Here is an 18,395-nt window from a genome sequence, read left to right on the forward strand (position 1 = left end):
ACTTAAAGAAAAAAGTTAACATTTTTTCCACAGTCTGCTGCCGATTGACTTTGGCACTTCAAAAAAATCAGTTAATCAAACTTGATTCCTAACTAGAAATTGTGGCCCTTGTGCTCCCCTTCATACGTAGACATTGGAAGACACGTTGTGTGTCTGAGAAGGAACCTGCCCTACTTCAAAAATGACCCCATAGGGCTTCCATATTGTTTTTATCAGGCCTTATTGACAGGGAACCCTCCTGGTCAAAATATGTCCTTCATTTCCTGCATAGTGCATCTTGAATTCTAATTAATTAAATTTTTCCTAGTACTTTGGAGTTTAACATTTTAAACTTCCAGCTGACACAGGAAAAGAGAGATTGTTTCCATGCAAAGTCAAAAGTGGAGCCATAGCAGCTTCTGTTTTCATGGTGTGTCCACCCATTTCTTGTGTCCCAGTTACATCTCTGATCAAGGTGGATGAGTGGGGATTCTAAAGCACAGCAAAAGACCTCTGGAGGGAGATGGGGACCAAATGAACGTATCTGCCACAGGCAGTGGGGCCTCTCTGACCACCTTCCATTGTTTGAAGGAAACTATTGTCTGTCTCCAGTCTCAGTCCTGGAGAGATCTGTTGGTGCTGGCTTCATTGTCATGATCATTGCATAAACTTCGGAAGCCCATGCTTATTTTTTTGTTCTGTTTGCTTGCTTGTTTGTTTTTAAGATCAGCTGTTCTCTTGGTCACGTAAACACAAGTTTCTTCTTAACGTTTTTGTCCCTAGGAGCTTAAAGCTAGTATCTTGGCTCTGGCTACTCAGATCCTTACGGGATGCGATGAAGTTCTAGAAATGCTGCAGCAAGTCACCACTGCTCTGATAAACAGTGATATTCCAGACAGGGAGCAGCGGTAAGTTTATGTACTTCATTTGCTTTGGAGATTCACGCCCCACCTTGATTGTGAAAGGTCCTCAAGGCAGCTTGCAACAGACTGCAAAGCATAAAACAAAAAGACACACAACCTGATATCCCTCAGCTGTCTGGATGAAGGATGGGATCGATATGTGCTTCCATTCTGGTCTGCAGTCCCAGGACGCTGGCAGTTGGTGCAGAGTGATCTTTCTGGGGGGGGGGGGGAGGGAGGGAAGCAAGCTATCTGCAGCTGTCCTTTCTCTGGATGAGAGAAGTGGCCATGCTGCTATTCCCTTTTCCTGGATGAGAGAGGGAGGTGCAATAGTCCAATGGCCCTTGATACTCTGCCTAATAGATGGCACTAGAATGTGCTTCCTATCAGTTCTGCAAGTTTCTGTTTGCTTCCTTGGCAAAGGGCATTCACCAGAACTTGCACCATTTTGCTGTCTCTCTCTTTAATGTTGCCAAAACCAGGAGATTTGGGGAACTGTCATGCAGTTTTTGTGTGTGCTGGAGGCTATTTGGTTGGCAGGATGCAAGTTAAGGCAGGGTCTGAGTCTCAAACTAAAATGTGCAGGGCATAAGAAATGTCTGAACCAGGGGCATTGTGAGCAAGGGTTCATCCTTCAGAGGGTGGGAGAGGTCTAAATATGAGCTGTGTGAGAAGGAGATGTTTGACAACAGCAGCAACAAGGGCAGGCTTCAGGAGGTCCAGAAGAGATGATGGAAAGTTGGGAGGTGTCAGGGATCTGGGGAACAGCACCTAAGAGAGCTTGTTGCACTGTTGAAGATGGAGATAGGATGTATTTGGGAGGTTAAGGTAGGCATAGGCAAACTTGGCCCTCCAGATGTTTTGGGACTAGAACTCCCAACATCCCTAGCTAACAGGACCAGTGGCCAGGGATGATGGGAATTGTAGTCCCAAAACAGTTGGAGGGCTGAGTTTGCCAATGCCTGGGTTAAGGCAACCTGGGGTGGGATTTTCACAGTAAGCCAGTTGTGTGTGGCAAAGCAGGACTGGTAAGTGAGCATGGCAGCAAGATGCTCTAAATCCAGAGGGCCTCTCATTGCAGGTTAAAAGGCCTGGAGCAGGTGACCAAAGCCACCATGCTGGGCCATTTGCTTCCGGTTTTGCTGACCTCTCTGATGCACCCCAATCTCCAAACATTGACCATGGCCGATGCTCTGATGCCTCAGCTGGTGCAGTTGGTCCTCTACACAAGTCAGGTATGGCCTCCTTTTCTTCTGCTGGTGCTTTTCCCCTCCTCCACCCCTCCAAATGGTTTTGTGTTTCTTTTCCTTCCCTTGGAATGATATTTGCTACTGAAAATATTCTTGTGCAGAATAGAGATATTGTTACATTCTGCCTTGTAACAAACTTTTTATAATGCTTATTGTCCCACTGGGTTTGTCATAGGGGTTGTATTCATCCTTTTATGGCAGACAGTATCACATCATTTTCTTAATGTTCATCCCTGTAAAATTTGAGCTCCCACAATGCATTGAGGATACTGAATTACAAAGACTTACACATAGCCATAATACGGTGCTATGTGGAGCACAGTTCAAAATCTGCCAATAAGCAGAACTTCAGGCTGCATCTAATGGGTGGCTCCTAGCATGACCCAATTATTGCTTTTTCATTGTAAGATATAAGTGAAATTGCAGCTGATTTTCCACCCTGTTGAGTGTGTTGTGCATTTTCTGTGTGTACATTCCACTGTGTTCTGTCCATACCACACCTTCACTAAACCCCTTGTGGTATGTTATAACCGCTGTTTGTTTTCTGACCCCCTATTTATTTCCTTTTAAAATAAATATTTTAGTTATCACTTTTCTGACTATTTTTAAACGAAACATAGCTAAAGCATTTTAACACTGTAAGCTATAATATAATTTATCATGATGCTATGGTGTAGTAGTATAGTAACACTATACTAAAATAATGCTTTAGCTGTGGAGTGTTGTAGTTCTTTGCATCTTTCATTAATATAGATGGAGAAACATTTAAATAAATACCAAAATAGTAATTAAAAAGGGTCATAAAACAACATTCCCCACAAGTCTTATAATGAATGTGTGTTGAGCTGTGAGACTGCACTGTTGCTTTGTTCTTCCGAAAGAAGTTGGACTTTTTGTGGTCTAAGAAAAGATGGAAGAACCACAGGGCAACTACAGGATGACAATGTTTAGGTGATAAGAGTTGCGTGGGTGCCCTGTAAAAAGTGAGTGAAGGAATCGTGTTGATGTCATGCTAAATGCCTATTGAGGAAACATCCTGATTCTCCTTCCAGGCGATAATCTGGACCAGGGGAGCTGTGCTATCTTTGAGGGTAATAGAGAGGATTGACAGGGCATCAGTAGCAACAGCAAGTCATAGAATTGTAGAGTTGCAAGGGACTCAAAGAGTCTTTGAGTCCAACCCCTTGCAAAGACAGTCTCTCTCTTTCTCACCTCCCTCCCTGCCTCTCCAGTTTTCCCCCCTTCCCTATTTGAGAGATAGCATTATATACTACTTTACTAATCACAAGCAAACCATATTCATTTTGCTACAGACAGCCTTGCTGCTGAAAACCCAGTCTCCTGTTTTCTCTGAAGCGGGCAGTTCTCCTGGAGGGGCATCAGAGCAGAGGAGCAAGCTATTCCCTGATGAGAGGTAATCAACATAACATCATCCGACTGCCCTTTGACCCTCATCCTTCACTACTTTAATATGTTGAAGGCACTCTCTCATATGCTTGCTGGCAATGTTGCTTCTGGACATAAATCATTATGGAAGAATGATTCAGAGGCAAGGAACCCCACAGGGTCCCCGTTGCATTGCTCTGTAAAATTGCTTTGTAGGCTCATGGGGGGGAAATTTCTCATAAAGGGCTGAAAGTTATAGATCCAACTGAAGGTGTTTCTGGAGAGCAAGTTACAGCTTTTATTTCTCTTCCCTTTCCCTGCCACCTTAAGGGTTCTAGAGGAACAACAGCAAAATTAGAAAAGGTTGAGATTGTTTCAAGAGCTTTATGTTTTCATTCATAATGGGCACAATGTATATTACCTGATCCTGCTTTTAACAACTTATGTCACAAGTAGATGGGATGTTGTGAGATCTGTTACTGAATCTTGTGTGGTTTTGTAAAACTGAACAGCAGCCATGGGGGGGGGGTCCCCATTACACTGCAGCACTGGGGTAAGGGGGTTAACTCTCCCCACTTTCCCTATTTTCCCAATTGCAAGCACCCTCAAATGTGCTCTTTGTTCTGAGGAAAAGCTTGTATGTGCCTGTATGAAACGTGTGTGGTTCCTCTGCATGGTAAATATCAGCTTGGAAGTAGATTTCAGCAATGCCTGATCTTAAGGGTGCATTGTTCGAACTGCCTTCCTCATCATTGGAAGTGGCATTTTATTTGCACCCACAGGGTTTGAGGTCCTTCTTGGGTCTGTATTCCCACTAGATGGGAATTCAGTAAGTTGAAAAACCTGCCAAGCAAGCCTCTTGAGCAGAGCTGAAAGTCAGATGAATGTAACCCACATGAGCAGCGATTCCCCTTTCAAACTGCCTTCAATTGTCACAGTTGTCTTCAGCACAAGGCCCTTCTTCACATACCATGTGTTTGCTGCTGTGATAGGTTTGTTGTACAAATTCTAGGTTTTCTCTGCTAATGCTTGTCCCTTTTCACTCTTTTCTTAAACGCTAGAATGCTAGAAGAAAAAGAAGAGCCAGGTTTCCTTACGGGCTTAAAGATTCCAGCTCCTTGGGCTGCTGGGAAGACAGTAGAGACAGTCCATCCTGTCAGAGACAATTATAAATTTAAGGAGACGGTGCATATTCCGGGAGCCCGTTGTTTGTACCTGAGGTTTGATAGCCGCTGCTCTTCACAGTATGATTATGATAAGGTTAGTAGAATGCTAGAAAGATCTTCCCAGTGGAAGACAACAAGTCAGTACTGCGGTGCAATTTCCATTTCCTTCAGTAGAGTTTGCACAGAAGACGCTTCTGTCCCTTAATGCTCTCTACCTTTATCACGGACAATATGATTATTGTTATTTATTAACTGCCTTCCACATACGTCCAAAATATAATAAAAACAGCTTTAAAAAAAACAACAGTTGAGAGCAGCACAAAAAAAAAAAAAAGAATTTTAAAACAATACATAATGGACACCCATGGCTGAGACCTATTTATCCGGCTGGAAAAGCTTTTTTCTTAAGGAAGAAAATGGCTTCAGTTGTTTCCAAAAAGTGCAGATCATGCCTATCAGACACATCTATAGCACCGTTTTTTGCCAGGAAGAAAAAAACGGGGAAGGTTTTGATCCCAGCCTCTGTGTGGGATCACAGAAGCTGGGTGTATGTGTGAAGAGGAGATCCCTCGCAATTAATATATTCATTGCTGAATGTTGACCGCTAGTTGAGGGCCAAGCTAGATGTGGCACCATACATGTCATTAGCCAGTGGCCTTTTTTTAAAAAAAGTGTAAACACCTGCAAAGATAGGATGGAGTGGGCTGTGATCTGAATCAAAATCTGAGCTGGGTGTGGCAGGGTGTCTCTTGCTGTGACCTTGATTGGGACCAAAGTGCCTGCACCTGATGTTTGCATTGGAAGGAAAACTTCAGTTGCCAAGGATCAGATCTTTCTCTTGCATACAAACAGCAGGCCAGGAGCTATGATCCTGATCAGGATAATGGGGAGTGGGGTTCAAAAAGGAAAGTGGCCTTTCCTGCCAGGCCAGATCCTGATCCAGATCAGACGCCCTGCACCTGCTATTTACTTCTAAAAAGCCATTTGTATTCAGTGATTTGTGTGTAAAACCAGGAAGCCACCTGTTTGTCTCCTTCACAACAATTTGGAATTAACTTTAAATATTCAAACTGCCACTGGCGGAAATGACTGGCAGAATCCGAGACCAGGGAGAAGAGTTGGTGGAAGAAGATTGGAAGAAATTTAAGGACTATCTACAGAAATATTGTAAAATTAATGAATGTTAGAATGATGTTAGATAGAAATTAAGTGGTTTTCAGCTGTAATACTATAAGGGAATATGAAAAATGGATTATTAATAGGTAAAAATTTAACATTACAATATTTTAAGATTAAAGATTAGGATAAACAAAGAGGGTAAGGATTTGCTGAACCAACAAACTGAACTGGAATACAAAAAAGGGAGGTGTGAGGAGGTCCAGGAAATAAGCTAATGAAAAATAAGTAATGGAAAGATTGAGTTGTTTTTAGCCATTTTTATTTTTGTACTTTTTTTTGTTTGTTTTTGTTTTATAACATTTTGAAAATCTTAATAAATATCTTTTTTAAAAAATAAATAAATATTCAAACTGCCGTAAGTCTGCACGTTGTATTTGTCTTTATCCCACCTAACAGTTTATTTCATGTTCTTGAAGTTGGTGATCTACGCAGGCCCCAACACAAATAGCCGGAAGGTTGCTGAATATGGGGGCAACACCCTAGGATATGGGAGCCGGAGTGTCTTAGGAACTGGTTGGCCCAAAGACTTAGTAAAGGTACAGAGTAAAGATTTCTCTTTTTAAAAATAACAGCAACAAGATTTCAACCAAATTTGATAATAATAATAACTTATTATTTATACCCTGCCCATCTGGCTGAGTTGTCGTTTGGGAACTACTTTATAGAAAAATGGTTTGTGTTTTGTTGTAGACCCATAAAAAAACCATGCAAGGAGGACTGTAGCAGCTGAGTTCAGTATTTATTTTGTAATGTTAAATGAGGAGGGGTAGGAGGAGAAGGGAAAAGCAAAGGAACAGCTCCAGGACTAATTGTTGCTGATCTGATCTTCTGATACAGTTATAACTTGAAATGTACAGGGAAAGGCTGGCTATTGTCTTTGTGTTGTTGTTGTTGTTGTTGTTTTTAAAAAAACACTTTAAAAAAAAGCTAGTGGTCATTTTTAAAAACAAAATTATGAAATAATAGTGCCATTGTAGTTAGGCTTAAGGGTAATATCCTGTAAGAGAGATGGATTCATGGACCTGGAACAATCACAGTTACTTCCTTGTCACCTCCAGTCCTTGCGTTTTCCACATTTGTCATGGTTCCATGGTCAAGGACCTGTACCAGTTGCAACCTCTGAAATCAGATTATGTATGCGAGTATTATTTGGGTTTTCCATCTCATGTCTGGTCAACCAGAAGAAGGGTGGTTGGCTTTTATTTCCAAAGCCAATTCTTGCCCAAGAATGTCCAAGTGCTTCTGCAAAGTCTGTTAAAACACACATCCATTTATTTAATGTTCTTCATTTGCCTCCTACCTTCCCAGGGAGCTCTGAATAGCATAAATTCTTCTTTTCCCTACCTACCCTCCCTCCCAATTATATTTTCACAATCCTGTTAGATAGGTTCTGTTTGCAGTGCTGGCTGGGAAGACTAGCCAAAAGTTACCAGTGAGCTCCATGACTGAGTGGGGATTTGAACCTGAGTCTGTCCAATGTGACTTTCTGTGATTTTTAGAGCCATTTCAGTTGTTGTAATGCCTTGCTACCCTATCATACTCCTGAAACCCCCATGGAAAGTCTGTGAAGACAGCAGTGCATGAAAAAGGGATTGCACCCTATCTTTAGCTGCTTGTTTAACTGTTTCTCCTTTGCCCTTTCAAAACATAAGGTGGAAGGGGACACCGTTACCTTCTCCTTTGAAATGCGGAGTGGCCGAGAACACAACACCCCAGACAAAGCAATGTGGGGCTTTGCTTGTACAGTTCGAGCACAGGTATGATGATGATGATGATGATAATATATTATTTATACTCCGCCCATCTGGCTGGGTTTCCTCAGCCACTCTGGGTGGCTTCCAACAAAATATTAAAATACAATAGTCTGTTAAACATTAAAAGCTTCCCTAAACAGGGCTGCCTTCAGATGTCTTCTAAAAGTCTGGTAGTTGTTTTTCTCTTTGATATCTGGTGGGAGGGTGTTCCACAGGGCGGGTGCCACTACTGAAAAGGCCCTCTGCCTGGTTCCCTGTAACTTGGCTTCTCGCAGTCAGGGAACCACCAGAAGGCCCTCGGCACTGGACCTCAGTGTCCGGGCAGAACGATGGGGGTGGTGACACTCCTTCAGGTAGGCCTGTGTTAGGTTTGTATATGGGACATTAATGGAGATTTGCTGTAATAACTAAATACGCTGGATTTGAGGGGAGAGGAAGAGGGACAGGCATGTAATGGTACTGCCTAACATATTGTGGGCCCGAACATATTGTGGGCCCCAACTACCTTGACTACACATTCACATGTCACTCAACTTTAACACTCTTATAAGTATATAAAACCCAATAGCATTACTTGTTGTGTGTGCTTTTTTGCCTTTCTGTGCTGAAGGAGTCATCAGAAGACGTGTCGGGAGGATTGCCATTCTTGGTAGACCTTGCTTTAGGTTTGTCTGTGCTGGCTTGCTCTATGCTGAGGATTCTGTACAATGGACCAGAAATAACCAAAGAGGAGGAAACGTGCCAAGATCTTCTGAGATCTAAACTTTTACAGAGGTAAATAATATATGGATGAATGCAAGGGGGCAGGATGTTAATTCCTTGTCAGATGCCAGAAGCCTTCTAAGCCTTTTTCCCTTGTGTGCAGGTAGCTTAGGACCTAAGCCCATACAAAGTGGTACTCTCATGCTTAGGAATCTCCCATGTCTTCTTCTCTGTTGAAAAGCAGCTGCTGGGGAGGGAGATTGTGGGAGAAGAATCATAAAATCATACAATTGTAGAGTTGGAAAGTTAACATTTCGCCCCCGCACCTTTTACCCAAGTGAAATCACACCTAATGGCAGCTTCGGTGTGTGGTTGATTGTGTCAGGACCAGTCCAGCAGGAAAGGGTTAACATACACGCACCCCTTCAGTGCAACCAAAGAAAAACGCATTGGGAGATTGGGTGAGAGACCTCCCAAATCACATCCAGATTGGCTCTGAGTTACAGCAAGGTTGTTGAAATTTGTGGAAGATGGTTGTTTTTCCTAAATTCATGAATCGGATGAACAGCTGAATTGCGAACCAAGTGGGAGTAATTGCAAACAAAATGGGAGATTCCAGAGTGTGCGAGAGGGCCCTCATAAGAGATGTCAGAAAGACTCTTAAACTGAAGGCCCAGTTGGTGTTTGTCAGACAGCTTCATGGTGAAGCTGTTTTATGGTTTTTAGAGTTGTTTTGAGGAATAAGTGTGTTTCTCTGCTAGGAATGTGCACTTCAGGTACACTGTCTTCTAATCTGCTTTACTTTGAAAATGATAGATCTTGTTTTGAGGCCTGAAAGGAACAGAAGACTTCCTCCCTCTCTTTCCTTTTCCAGGTGCCAGTGGCAAGTGGAAGCCAATGGCGTCATCTCTCCAGCCCTCACCCCAAGCCCCTCCCCACTGCCTCTCACCATTGATGAAGACCGAGAGTTCACTTATCCCTCCGATATTCTTGTGCCTCCTGTTGGTCACTACTTTGACTTGCCAAGGATCAGGCTCCCTCCTGGAATCATGATCAAACTCAGGGAAATATCTGGTCGAGCTCGGCCTCAGTTCAGACCCAGCATCAGGTGTGTAACAGCTTTTCTTCCTCCTTTTTTTTCTTCCAGTAGCACCTTAAGGTAAAGGTAAAGGGACCCCTGACCATTAGGTCCAGTCGTGACCGACTCTGGGGTTGCGGCGCTCATCTCGCTTTATTGGCCAAGGGAGCCGGCGTACAGCTTCCGGGTCATGTGGCCAGCATGACTAAGCCGCTTCTGGCGAACCAGAGCAGCACACGGAAACGCTGTTTACCTTCCCACTGGAGTGGTACCTATTTATCTACTTACACTTTGACGTGCTTTCAAACTGCTAGGTTGGCAGGAGCAGGGACCGAGCAACGGGAGCTCACCCCGTCACGGGGATTCGAACCACCGACCTTCTGATCGGCAAGTCCTAGGCTCTGTGGTTTAACCCACGGTGCCATCCACATCCCTGTTGGTAGATTACTGGTCCCTTATACAATAGAACTTCGACTTACCGCCGCTCCTACTCGCAAACAATTTGACTCGCGACTGCAGCAAACCCAGAAGTAAATACTGGGTTTGCCACAATTCACGCATGTGCAGAAGCGGCTGCTGCCGTCTGCACATGTGCAGAATGGTGCCGCCGAATGCACATGTGCAGAACAGCGCTTCTACCAGCGACCCAGATCGACTCACGAACGGACCTCTGGAACGGATTCCGTATGTGAGTAGAGGTTCCACTGTACAGCCCTTTCCTCCCCTCACAGTGGACCCACACTCTCAGGCCAAACGAACCTACAGACTTGTCGTGCCCATTTGCCAAAAAACCTTTTGACCAACTTTTCGTTTTTGATTCTTTCCTTCAACAGAGAGGTCATCCAGCCGGACATAATGGAAGAAATGGTAGTTTCGTGTGTGATCAAACATTTGAACCTGGTTGATGCACTCCAGTCCCTCATAAACTTCCAGTATCAAGAGGAGCATGCAGAAGAATATGACTTGCTTTGTAAAATTATGGGAGAAACGTTTAAGAAACTAAATGCCATGGAAAGACAATTGCAGGTAAAAATGCTACAAAAAAATAAATTTCCGGTGTAGAGAAAGAAGATGGTGGGCCCTTTATAATTAAGATGTATATCTCCAGGGGGACCCTTATATTCTTAGCACACTGAGCACATTTCCCCTTACCTTTGGTAATGATGCTCCAACACTTTCGTTTGCTAATGATGCTCCAACACTTTCACATCCCCCCACTTTTTCTTTTTCTTTTTTGCCCAGAGTGTCGCCGAATTAGAACAGAAATGGCAAAGTGAAGTGGAAGATGCCATGCATGGGAAATTGGAGAACAATGTGCCCTTCTTTTATGATTATCATTTTAACGAGGTGAGTATCATATGTTGATCCCCTTCAGTGCTGGTAAGAACAGAGGAACTCAGGCAATGCTTTCTCTGAATTGCTGTACTCTTTCCCTCTTCCTATAAAACGTTGTGCTGGCTTTATTAGTGCCCAAGAACAAATCATGGGCACTTTGAAGCAGACTGACTGATCGACCCTGTGCTGGAAATTAAGCTGCAAATGCTGATTGCTGTTTCTTCCAGGAACAGCTGGGTTTTGCAGGCATAGATGTAAGGGAAAGGTGTCTCCAAAGGATCCGAGGGTTTCCTCAGCATGTCAGGGTAATAAAATCGAGCAACTGGAAGCGAGCAGTTTGAGGGAATTGTAAAAATAGTTGCCAGTGTTCTACTCCTGCCAGATAATTTAGAAAATGGGTCTGGTTCTGGGTAATTGTTTCAGTATAATTCAAATTCTTTAGACTGAAGGGGAAAGGGAACCTGCAGGTTTGGTGAAGGCAGAACATTTACCTTGCATGCAAAAGGCCTGGGTATCTTTAGAAAGGCTGGGAAAGACTCCTGCCTGAAACAGTAGAGCTGGGGGCTCCTATGTATCACCAAGGGGCCCTTGTTTTGTCTGATCAGGGGAGGCTCAGGAGTCATGGGCAGCTGGCTGTTGCCCAGATTTTTAAAAACTCTGCGCATTTATGTTTCACAGGGTGCAAATGAAGGGCGTTGCACCTTACCTGGCAGAGAAACCGCACGCCTTGCACCCCTCCTGGGCAACGGCCGCCCACCCACAATTCCGAAGCCTCCCCCAATCTGTCAAAACAAAGGGGGAAGGTCGCAGGAAATCTGTATCCCCGGACGTCCCCGGTTCCTCCTTGGCAGTGGCAGCAAGCAGTGAGCAGCTCCTGAAGCCAGCCAGAGCCAACTGCGCTACCAAGCTGGCTCCGGGCTGCTGAAGCTGCTGCTGCCACGTTTCCCAGGGACAGATTTGCAAATCTGGGGACATTCCGGGGACGGAATTTGTCCTGGGACAGATTTGCAAATCCGGAGGCTGTCCCCGGGAACCGGGGATGTCTCATAACCCTAATGTAGAGGGATGCTGAAGTCAATTAGAGATCTGGTGGTAAGGGGAAGGTGCTCTGCAAAGGCATTGTCTGTGCATTTAGGGCCTAACTAATGTCTGCAGAGATGTATTTCCTTTCCAGCTAATATTTGGTGGGAGTTTCCTGCCTTTAGCTACCTGAAGTGTCTTTACCCTTTTGGAACCAGATTCTCTTCCTGATATGTGCTAATCTAGCCTTCCCCAACCTGACGCCCTTTAGATGTTGTGGACTCCAGCTCCCATTAGCCCCAGCCACGATGGGAGATGTTGTCCGAAAGAGCTGGAGGAAGGGGCAGAGGAGAAAATTGTGTTGGTCCACTTTTAAAGTGAACTTTCCTAATTCATACTTCCTGGAACAATATTTTGAACCATAGTGCAGCTGTCTTTCAAAATTCACACTTCTTCAGATTTTGTGATGGAGTTCTCCAACCAAAGAATGTGTACAAAAATATGTGATTTAGAGGAAAACATGCATTAAAATGCATATATTGGTGAAAATAGCATTCAAAATACAGTATATTTTGGGAAATGTGTATAGTAGGAGAAATTCACACTAAAATGCTGGTGAATTTTTATGAGGATTTTTTTTTAATTGTAAACTGATGCAAAAAGCGTCAAACTGAATTTAAGACTAAAAATATGAGAAACTGGAATTGACTGAATTTGTCCATCCCTATTTGAAGGCCACCAAGTGGGGAAGGCTAGGCTAATCAGTCAGGTTGATTCTTAGTTTGGAAATGAAAGGAACTGAATCTTGATGCGTTCTTTGCTTCCTAATGCATCCGGTGCAACTAGCTCAGAGCACCAATGCTGTGCTGGATTTGTCCACTGAAGAGGAAAGATGGATTTTATTTCACAGATGGAAGTGGAGATTTCCTGTCCACATAATCAACAAAAATTCCACATTATCTCCTGAATCAGATATATTCTATTCTATTTATTCATTAAAAAAATAATAACCATGCTTTCCTATAAAATATCGCAAGGCACTATACAGCCTAAAAATGCAATATCTGGCCTCCCTTTTCAGTATATTTTCCCCTTCTCTCTAGAGCAAAATGAAAGAATTGGAGCTTTTGTGTTCAATGAAAGAGATTTCTTTTGATGGAAGTGATCTCGAGAATATGGTTCTCTCACTCAGGTTAGTGTGGCTGCTGAATTCGGTAGAAATTCTGTCCTCTTTATTTGGGTGGTTTATTTGATTGGTACGTGTGGGTTGGTACATTTGTAAGTTCCAGTCTGAGGTTTCCAATATCCAGGTTTTCTCCTAATACAACCTCAGATTTGAATAGCATTGCATGTTCTCTTCCAACGTGTTTCTGAAGATCTAATGGACATCCGACCTGTGTGGGATTTAACTTCACTGCTTTTTAGGGAGAAATTCTTCCAAGAAGTGAACTCTCTGCTTCAGAAGCCTTTGCATCCCATGGGTAAAACAAAAACACTGGTCAAGAGCCTGATGAACCGAGCAGAGCTGCTCTTGCATGTCACCATTGCTGCACAGTCTGGGCTTACCAGGAGTATATCTGGCACACCTGCAGAGACACCAGGTAAGGAGAGAAAAGAATCTGATGTCTTAAAGCGAAAGATGCTCTGGTCAGACCTCACCTGGAGTACTGTGTCCAGTTCTGGGCACCACAGTTCAAGAAGGACACTGACAAACTGGAACGTGTCCAGAGGAGGGCAACCAAAATGGGCAAAGGCCTGGAAACGATGCCTTATGAGGAACGGCTAAGGGAGCAGGGCATGTTTAGCCTGGAGAAGAGGAGGTTAAGGGGTGATATGATAGCCATGTTCAAATATATAAAAGGATGTCACATAGAGGAGGGAGAAAGGTTGTTTTCTGCTGCTCCAGAGAAGCGGACACGGAGCAATGGATCCAAACTACAAGAAAGAAGATTCCACCTAAACATTAGGAAGAACTTCCTGACAGTAAGAGCTGTTCGACAGTGGAATTTGCTGCCAAGGAGTGTGGTGGAGTCTCCTTCTTTGGAGGTCTTTAAGCAGAGGCTTGACAACCATATATCAGGAGTGCTCTGATGGTGTTTCCTGCTTGGCGGGGGGTTGGACTCGATGGCCCTTGTGGTCTCTTCCAACTCTATGATTCTATGATTCTATGCTCTCAGTGCAGTGTTTCCTGCAATTTGCAAGCTGCTTAAGAGTAGAAACTCAGCAATGAAAGTAGGAAGCAAGAAGAAAGCAGCAGCAATGTTTTTAAGGGATAGGAGGAAAGTGTTGTGGGTTCTTCTCCCTTTTCTTACTCCATTTAATTCTGCTTCATCTCCTAAATGTAAATATAACATGCCACAATACAAAGAAAATCGAATTTACAAAGAACAAAGAGAGGTATAACATATTAACAGTAGTCCCAGCCGATATAAGCTTTTATTAATCAACCTGTCTTTGTTTCTGTTAATCTTATGTAACCTCATTTGGAGCAGGGGTGGGGTTGGGGGGATTGTATGCAGCAGGTACATAGCTTGTGGGTGGATCCATTACTGTCGCTTGAGACTCAGGTGGTCTCAGTGGCGCAGAGTGCCTTTCATCAGCTTCAGCTGGTGGCCCGGCTATGCCCCTATCTGGACAGGGATAGCCTAACTTTCTGGCAACCTCTATGTTGGCTTACTGCAATTGTTATACACGGGGCTGGTGCAAAATTTGACAGCCAGGTTGCTCACCAGAACGAAACTGCTTTAGTATATAACGCCGAGCCTGGCCCAGCTGCACTGGCTGCCAATTCAAAGTGCTGGTGCTGACCTATAAAACCTTACCTCTCTGCATATAAACTGACACGGAACCTGTGTTTGTCATCCGAGGCTCTTCTCTATGTCCCCACTCTCTTGGGAGGTTCAGAGGGTGACAGCACAGGATCAGGCCTTTTCTGTGGTGGCACCATTATTACATGTCTTTAGGTGCCAGGCAAAAGCATTTCTCTTTAAATGTGGGGATGGGGTAGGGGCTGTTATTATGATTATTTTATTATTATACTGCATAAATTATGAAATTATGTTCTTAATGTACACAGCCCTGGGAACTTTGGATAAATAGAGGTATAGAAATAGTAGTAGCAGCAGCAGTAATAATAATAATAATAATAATAATAATAATAATAATAAAAACAAAACAAACCAAAGCTTCTTTCTGTTCCCTTAACATTACAGCTTGCAAATCAGCGTCAGAAACAAAGGTGATATCCCATGCTGTTCGCCAGCCTGTTTTCCTCCGCAGTATGTCAGCACCATCTGATCTTGAAATGATTGCAAATGATGACCTAGAGTTCACGCGGTCAAGCCAGAGGTATATGTTGTCTCTCACTTCCTTGTAGTTCAGCCAGTGTTTCGTTACCCTCTCAGTGTAATTGGAGGTGACTGAATCTCCCTAATAAGATCTGTTTTTCCTCTCTGTAGGCGGCGCCATGTGACTAGCCACAGAAGCAGCTCTTTTACTCTTCTTCAGTCTCTCACCATTGAGGACAGCCGAGACAAGCCCACCTATAGTGTCTTGCTGGGGCAGCTGTTTGCTTTCATCGGGACCAATCCTGATCAAGCAGTAAGTCATGCCAGTGACAGAAGTTAGTGTGCCTATCAGACTGTTGCAGTCAAAGAGCATGAATTCTCATACCTGTGCATGCTCTGCAACAAAACAATGTCTCCCAGGGCTGTATAGAATAAAAGCAACAAACACATTACAATAGAACACTAGGTAAAAGCAGTGCCAGCGAAGAATCATCAAATCTTCAAAATCCAGCAAGCCATGAAAAGCATGCTTGACCAGCTACATAATGTGCTGGAATGACCAAGCAGATTTAAAAAGTATTTGCCTGGCACATTATCACCAGGTAAACTTTTCTGAGAAAGACTATTCCATAAATGGGCATCATGACCAAGAGACCCCTTTCCTCATCCACCACCTGCTGAACTTCAGGTGACGGGGTTTGTAGAAACCTTGTAGAAAGACTCACATTGTCAAAAGTCATTATACGTCTGAAGCTGCATTATACTAAGGCCATTGGTCTACTTTTAACTGAGAATGACTCAGATCTGCTGCCTGAGATCCTCTTAGCTGGAGATGCCAGAGACTGAGACCTGATTTCAGAAGTGTGTAGGACTACAATATATAGCTATTAACCCTAAATCCTGTTCAGAATGGAAGGAGTGGCTGGGGTCTAGTTTTGGCATCCAGTGAACTGTGGGTATGTTTAAGGGGACATAGTGCAAGCCAGGAATTGAGCAGGAAGAGTAAACAGCCACTTGTGCATTGTGGCTTTTTGAAGGGATATTTACTGAGACTTGTGGGCACCATAGCACGCTGGCATCCACAGCGCTTCATTGGCAACCCCTGCACTACATACAACTTTTTATTAGTAACCCTCACTTTGCATGCTTCAAGGAAGATGGTACGCTCTGAACCAGCCAGCCATCACAAACAGAAACATTGCTGATGTCCCCAGCGGCAACGTTACAGGAGTCACCCATCCCTTTCTCATAGGTATCGAGCAGCAGTTTCCTATTAGCTGCTCAGACTCGGTGGCGCCGTGGAAACACCAGAAAACAGGCCCTGGTGCACATGCGAGAGCTCCTGACAGCAGCTGTTCGTGTTGGTGGTGTGACGCATCTTGTGGGTCCAGTCACAATGGTGCTTCAAGGAGGCCCCCGGTAAGTTCCCTTCAGAGACTCACATCTGGAGAGGGCTGGAGGGGAATGTGGATTGTTGGCAGAGGTGGTGAGGGAGTCAGCCTTATCTTCAAAAACAGACTTATTGAAGGAACTCTGGAGATGGCCCAAATGGCACTGCTCGTGGCATGAGACCGTATCACAGGGACACCTTTGAGTGGTGGTTGGTTAGACTGCCTTGAAATTGATTGCTAAAGCCAAGGTTCCAACAAATTTGAAAGCTGAACAAATTCTTTAGGCAACTGTGTAATAATTGGCACCCCCTTGTTGAATGCATTGACCAGAACAACATGTCACAGTAAGTCCAACTTGCCAGTCTGCAGGGTTCCCTGAAGAAAGACCATTCATGTTTAAAAAGCAGCATAAGTCTGTAATTTAACAGGCCTCTGACTCCCTCTTCCCTTCATAATTTTTTTTTTATTCTTCCATCTCTCAGATTGGATTTTGTTTTGCTCTTTTCAAGGGTGTGGGTATTAATTGCAGCAAGCTGCTAAAACGCATGGCTGGCTCAATGCGAAAAAGTCCCTTCTATCTTACATCGCACCTCACACTTGCATCCTCCAGGGATTTGGAGCAGTTTATGTTTTTGAAAAGTCTGTTTTAATAGGGCCTGACTGTTTAACTTCCCACAGAATTGAAGAACTCACCTGCGGTGGGATGGTGGAGCAAGTTCAGGAAGCCTTTGGGGAGACCATGACCTCTGTGGTGGCACTCTGCGCTCGGTACCCCATTGCATGTGCAAACAGCATTGGCCTGCTGTGCACCATACCATACACCAGGTAGGCATGTTCCACCGTGGGAGAGCTTGTGAGCAGAGTATCCTGTTACATGAGGAAACGTGTCCAAAATCAAGCTTTACCAATAACCTGCAATAGTTCATGAGAAGTGTTTTTAAAAGTGGGTGGCGATGCCCCCCTCACCTTTCTGTGTTCCTTTTCTGGTTGCACTGCTGCCATTGGAATGTTTTGTTATGCCACCCCTTCACCCACCGCTGGAATTTTGTCTTCACAACCTGAGTTTCCCCCCAATCTCATTTTGAATTACTGGTAATATTTTTATCAGGTGCAGTTGTGCTAATAAAAAGTTAGACAAGTAAATACAAATTGATTTCATCAGTGCTGCTGACCAGGAGGGAATGATTATAGGAAATGCTTAAAGGGCCAATTTCAGTAATGTCTCTCTGAAATCAGCCCTTTAATTGGTTATTATGGGAAGGGTGTATAATTCAGTGGTAGAACACATGCTTCACACACAAAAGGTCCCAGATTCAATCACCAGCGTATTCAGGTAGGGATGGGAAAGAGTCCTGTTTCGATGTGGCTCGCCAGGTTTCCAATAAGTGTCAATGTGATTGAGCTGGATGGAACAATTGTCTGACTACTTGTATATGGCATAAAGGTCTCCCCATTTTGATGCAGTTTAGAACAGTTCCTGATTCTTCCAGATACTAGCCCTTTAGTTCTCCCCCCCCCCCCCCAAACTAGTTCTTTTCTGGCCTGGTTGAAGAAGAAACTAATCAAGGGGGACTGGGAGAAATAAAAAACTGCTTTAAACCACACCAAACAGGGAGACACTGACACTTTTTTAAAGCACCAAGTCCCACTGAACTGAAAGGAATTTACCTCTGAATAAACATATTAGAATCTTGCCTATGAGAATAGGCATACTGGGATTATTATGGGGGTATGGGAGCATACATTGAATGCTATGTAGAACTGTAGCAGTAATTCAGTTTCTAGATGCTTGTGGAAGAGCAATGCCTTAGTAGCTCTAAAGAGCCCTAGTGTGAAAAGGGCTAGAGCAACTTCACATTGTACTGAGAATGCCAAGGCAGTCCGTATCAGTTTTTATGTCCAAATTTGCCTATAGATAGTTAAAGATCTCACTCTTCTTTTTGGCCATAGCTTCACCATGGGACTC

The 18,395-nt window shown here is 43.8% G+C and overlaps 1 protein-coding gene and 1 long non-coding RNA gene across 5 annotated transcripts in view; one reads left to right on the plus strand and one right to left on the minus strand.

Annotated features, from left to right (window-relative positions):
* LOC308483601 overlaps nt 1-18,395 on the minus strand; it is a 202,136-nt gene that overhangs the window by 57,608 nt on the left and 126,133 nt on the right. The gene's annotated exons all lie outside the window — the stretch shown is intronic.
* HECTD4 (HECT domain E3 ubiquitin protein ligase 4) overlaps nt 1-18,395 on the plus strand; it is a 111,942-nt gene that overhangs the window by 48,034 nt on the left and 45,513 nt on the right. For all 4 annotated transcript variants that reach the window (XM_081017223.1, XM_081017224.1, XM_081017226.1 and 1 more), the window contains exons 18-33: nt 763-887; nt 1,963-2,116; nt 3,445-3,545; nt 4,579-4,777; nt 6,279-6,398; nt 7,515-7,619; nt 8,227-8,390; nt 9,193-9,426; nt 10,230-10,422; nt 10,639-10,743; nt 12,855-12,943; nt 13,177-13,352; nt 14,964-15,099; nt 15,210-15,351; nt 16,291-16,457; nt 17,108-17,254. In XM_081017223.1, the coding sequence (XP_080873349.1) occupies nt 763-887; nt 1,963-2,116; nt 3,445-3,545; nt 4,579-4,777; nt 6,279-6,398; nt 7,515-7,619; nt 8,227-8,390; nt 9,193-9,426; nt 10,230-10,422; nt 10,639-10,743; nt 12,855-12,943; nt 13,177-13,352; nt 14,964-15,099; nt 15,210-15,351; nt 16,291-16,457; nt 17,108-17,254 (2,357 nt within the window). The remainder of the gene's footprint in view (nt 1-762; nt 888-1,962; nt 2,117-3,444; nt 3,546-4,578; nt 4,778-6,278; nt 6,399-7,514; nt 7,620-8,226; nt 8,391-9,192; nt 9,427-10,229; nt 10,423-10,638; nt 10,744-12,854; nt 12,944-13,176; nt 13,353-14,963; nt 15,100-15,209; nt 15,352-16,290; nt 16,458-17,107; nt 17,255-18,395) is intronic.

The sequence above is a fragment of the Podarcis pityusensis genome (genome assembly GCF_964106645.2).
Source record: "Podarcis pityusensis genome assembly, chromosome: 8".
In the NCBI taxonomy this organism is placed as follows: Eukaryota; Metazoa; Chordata; class Lepidosauria; order Squamata; family Lacertidae; genus Podarcis; species Podarcis pityusensis.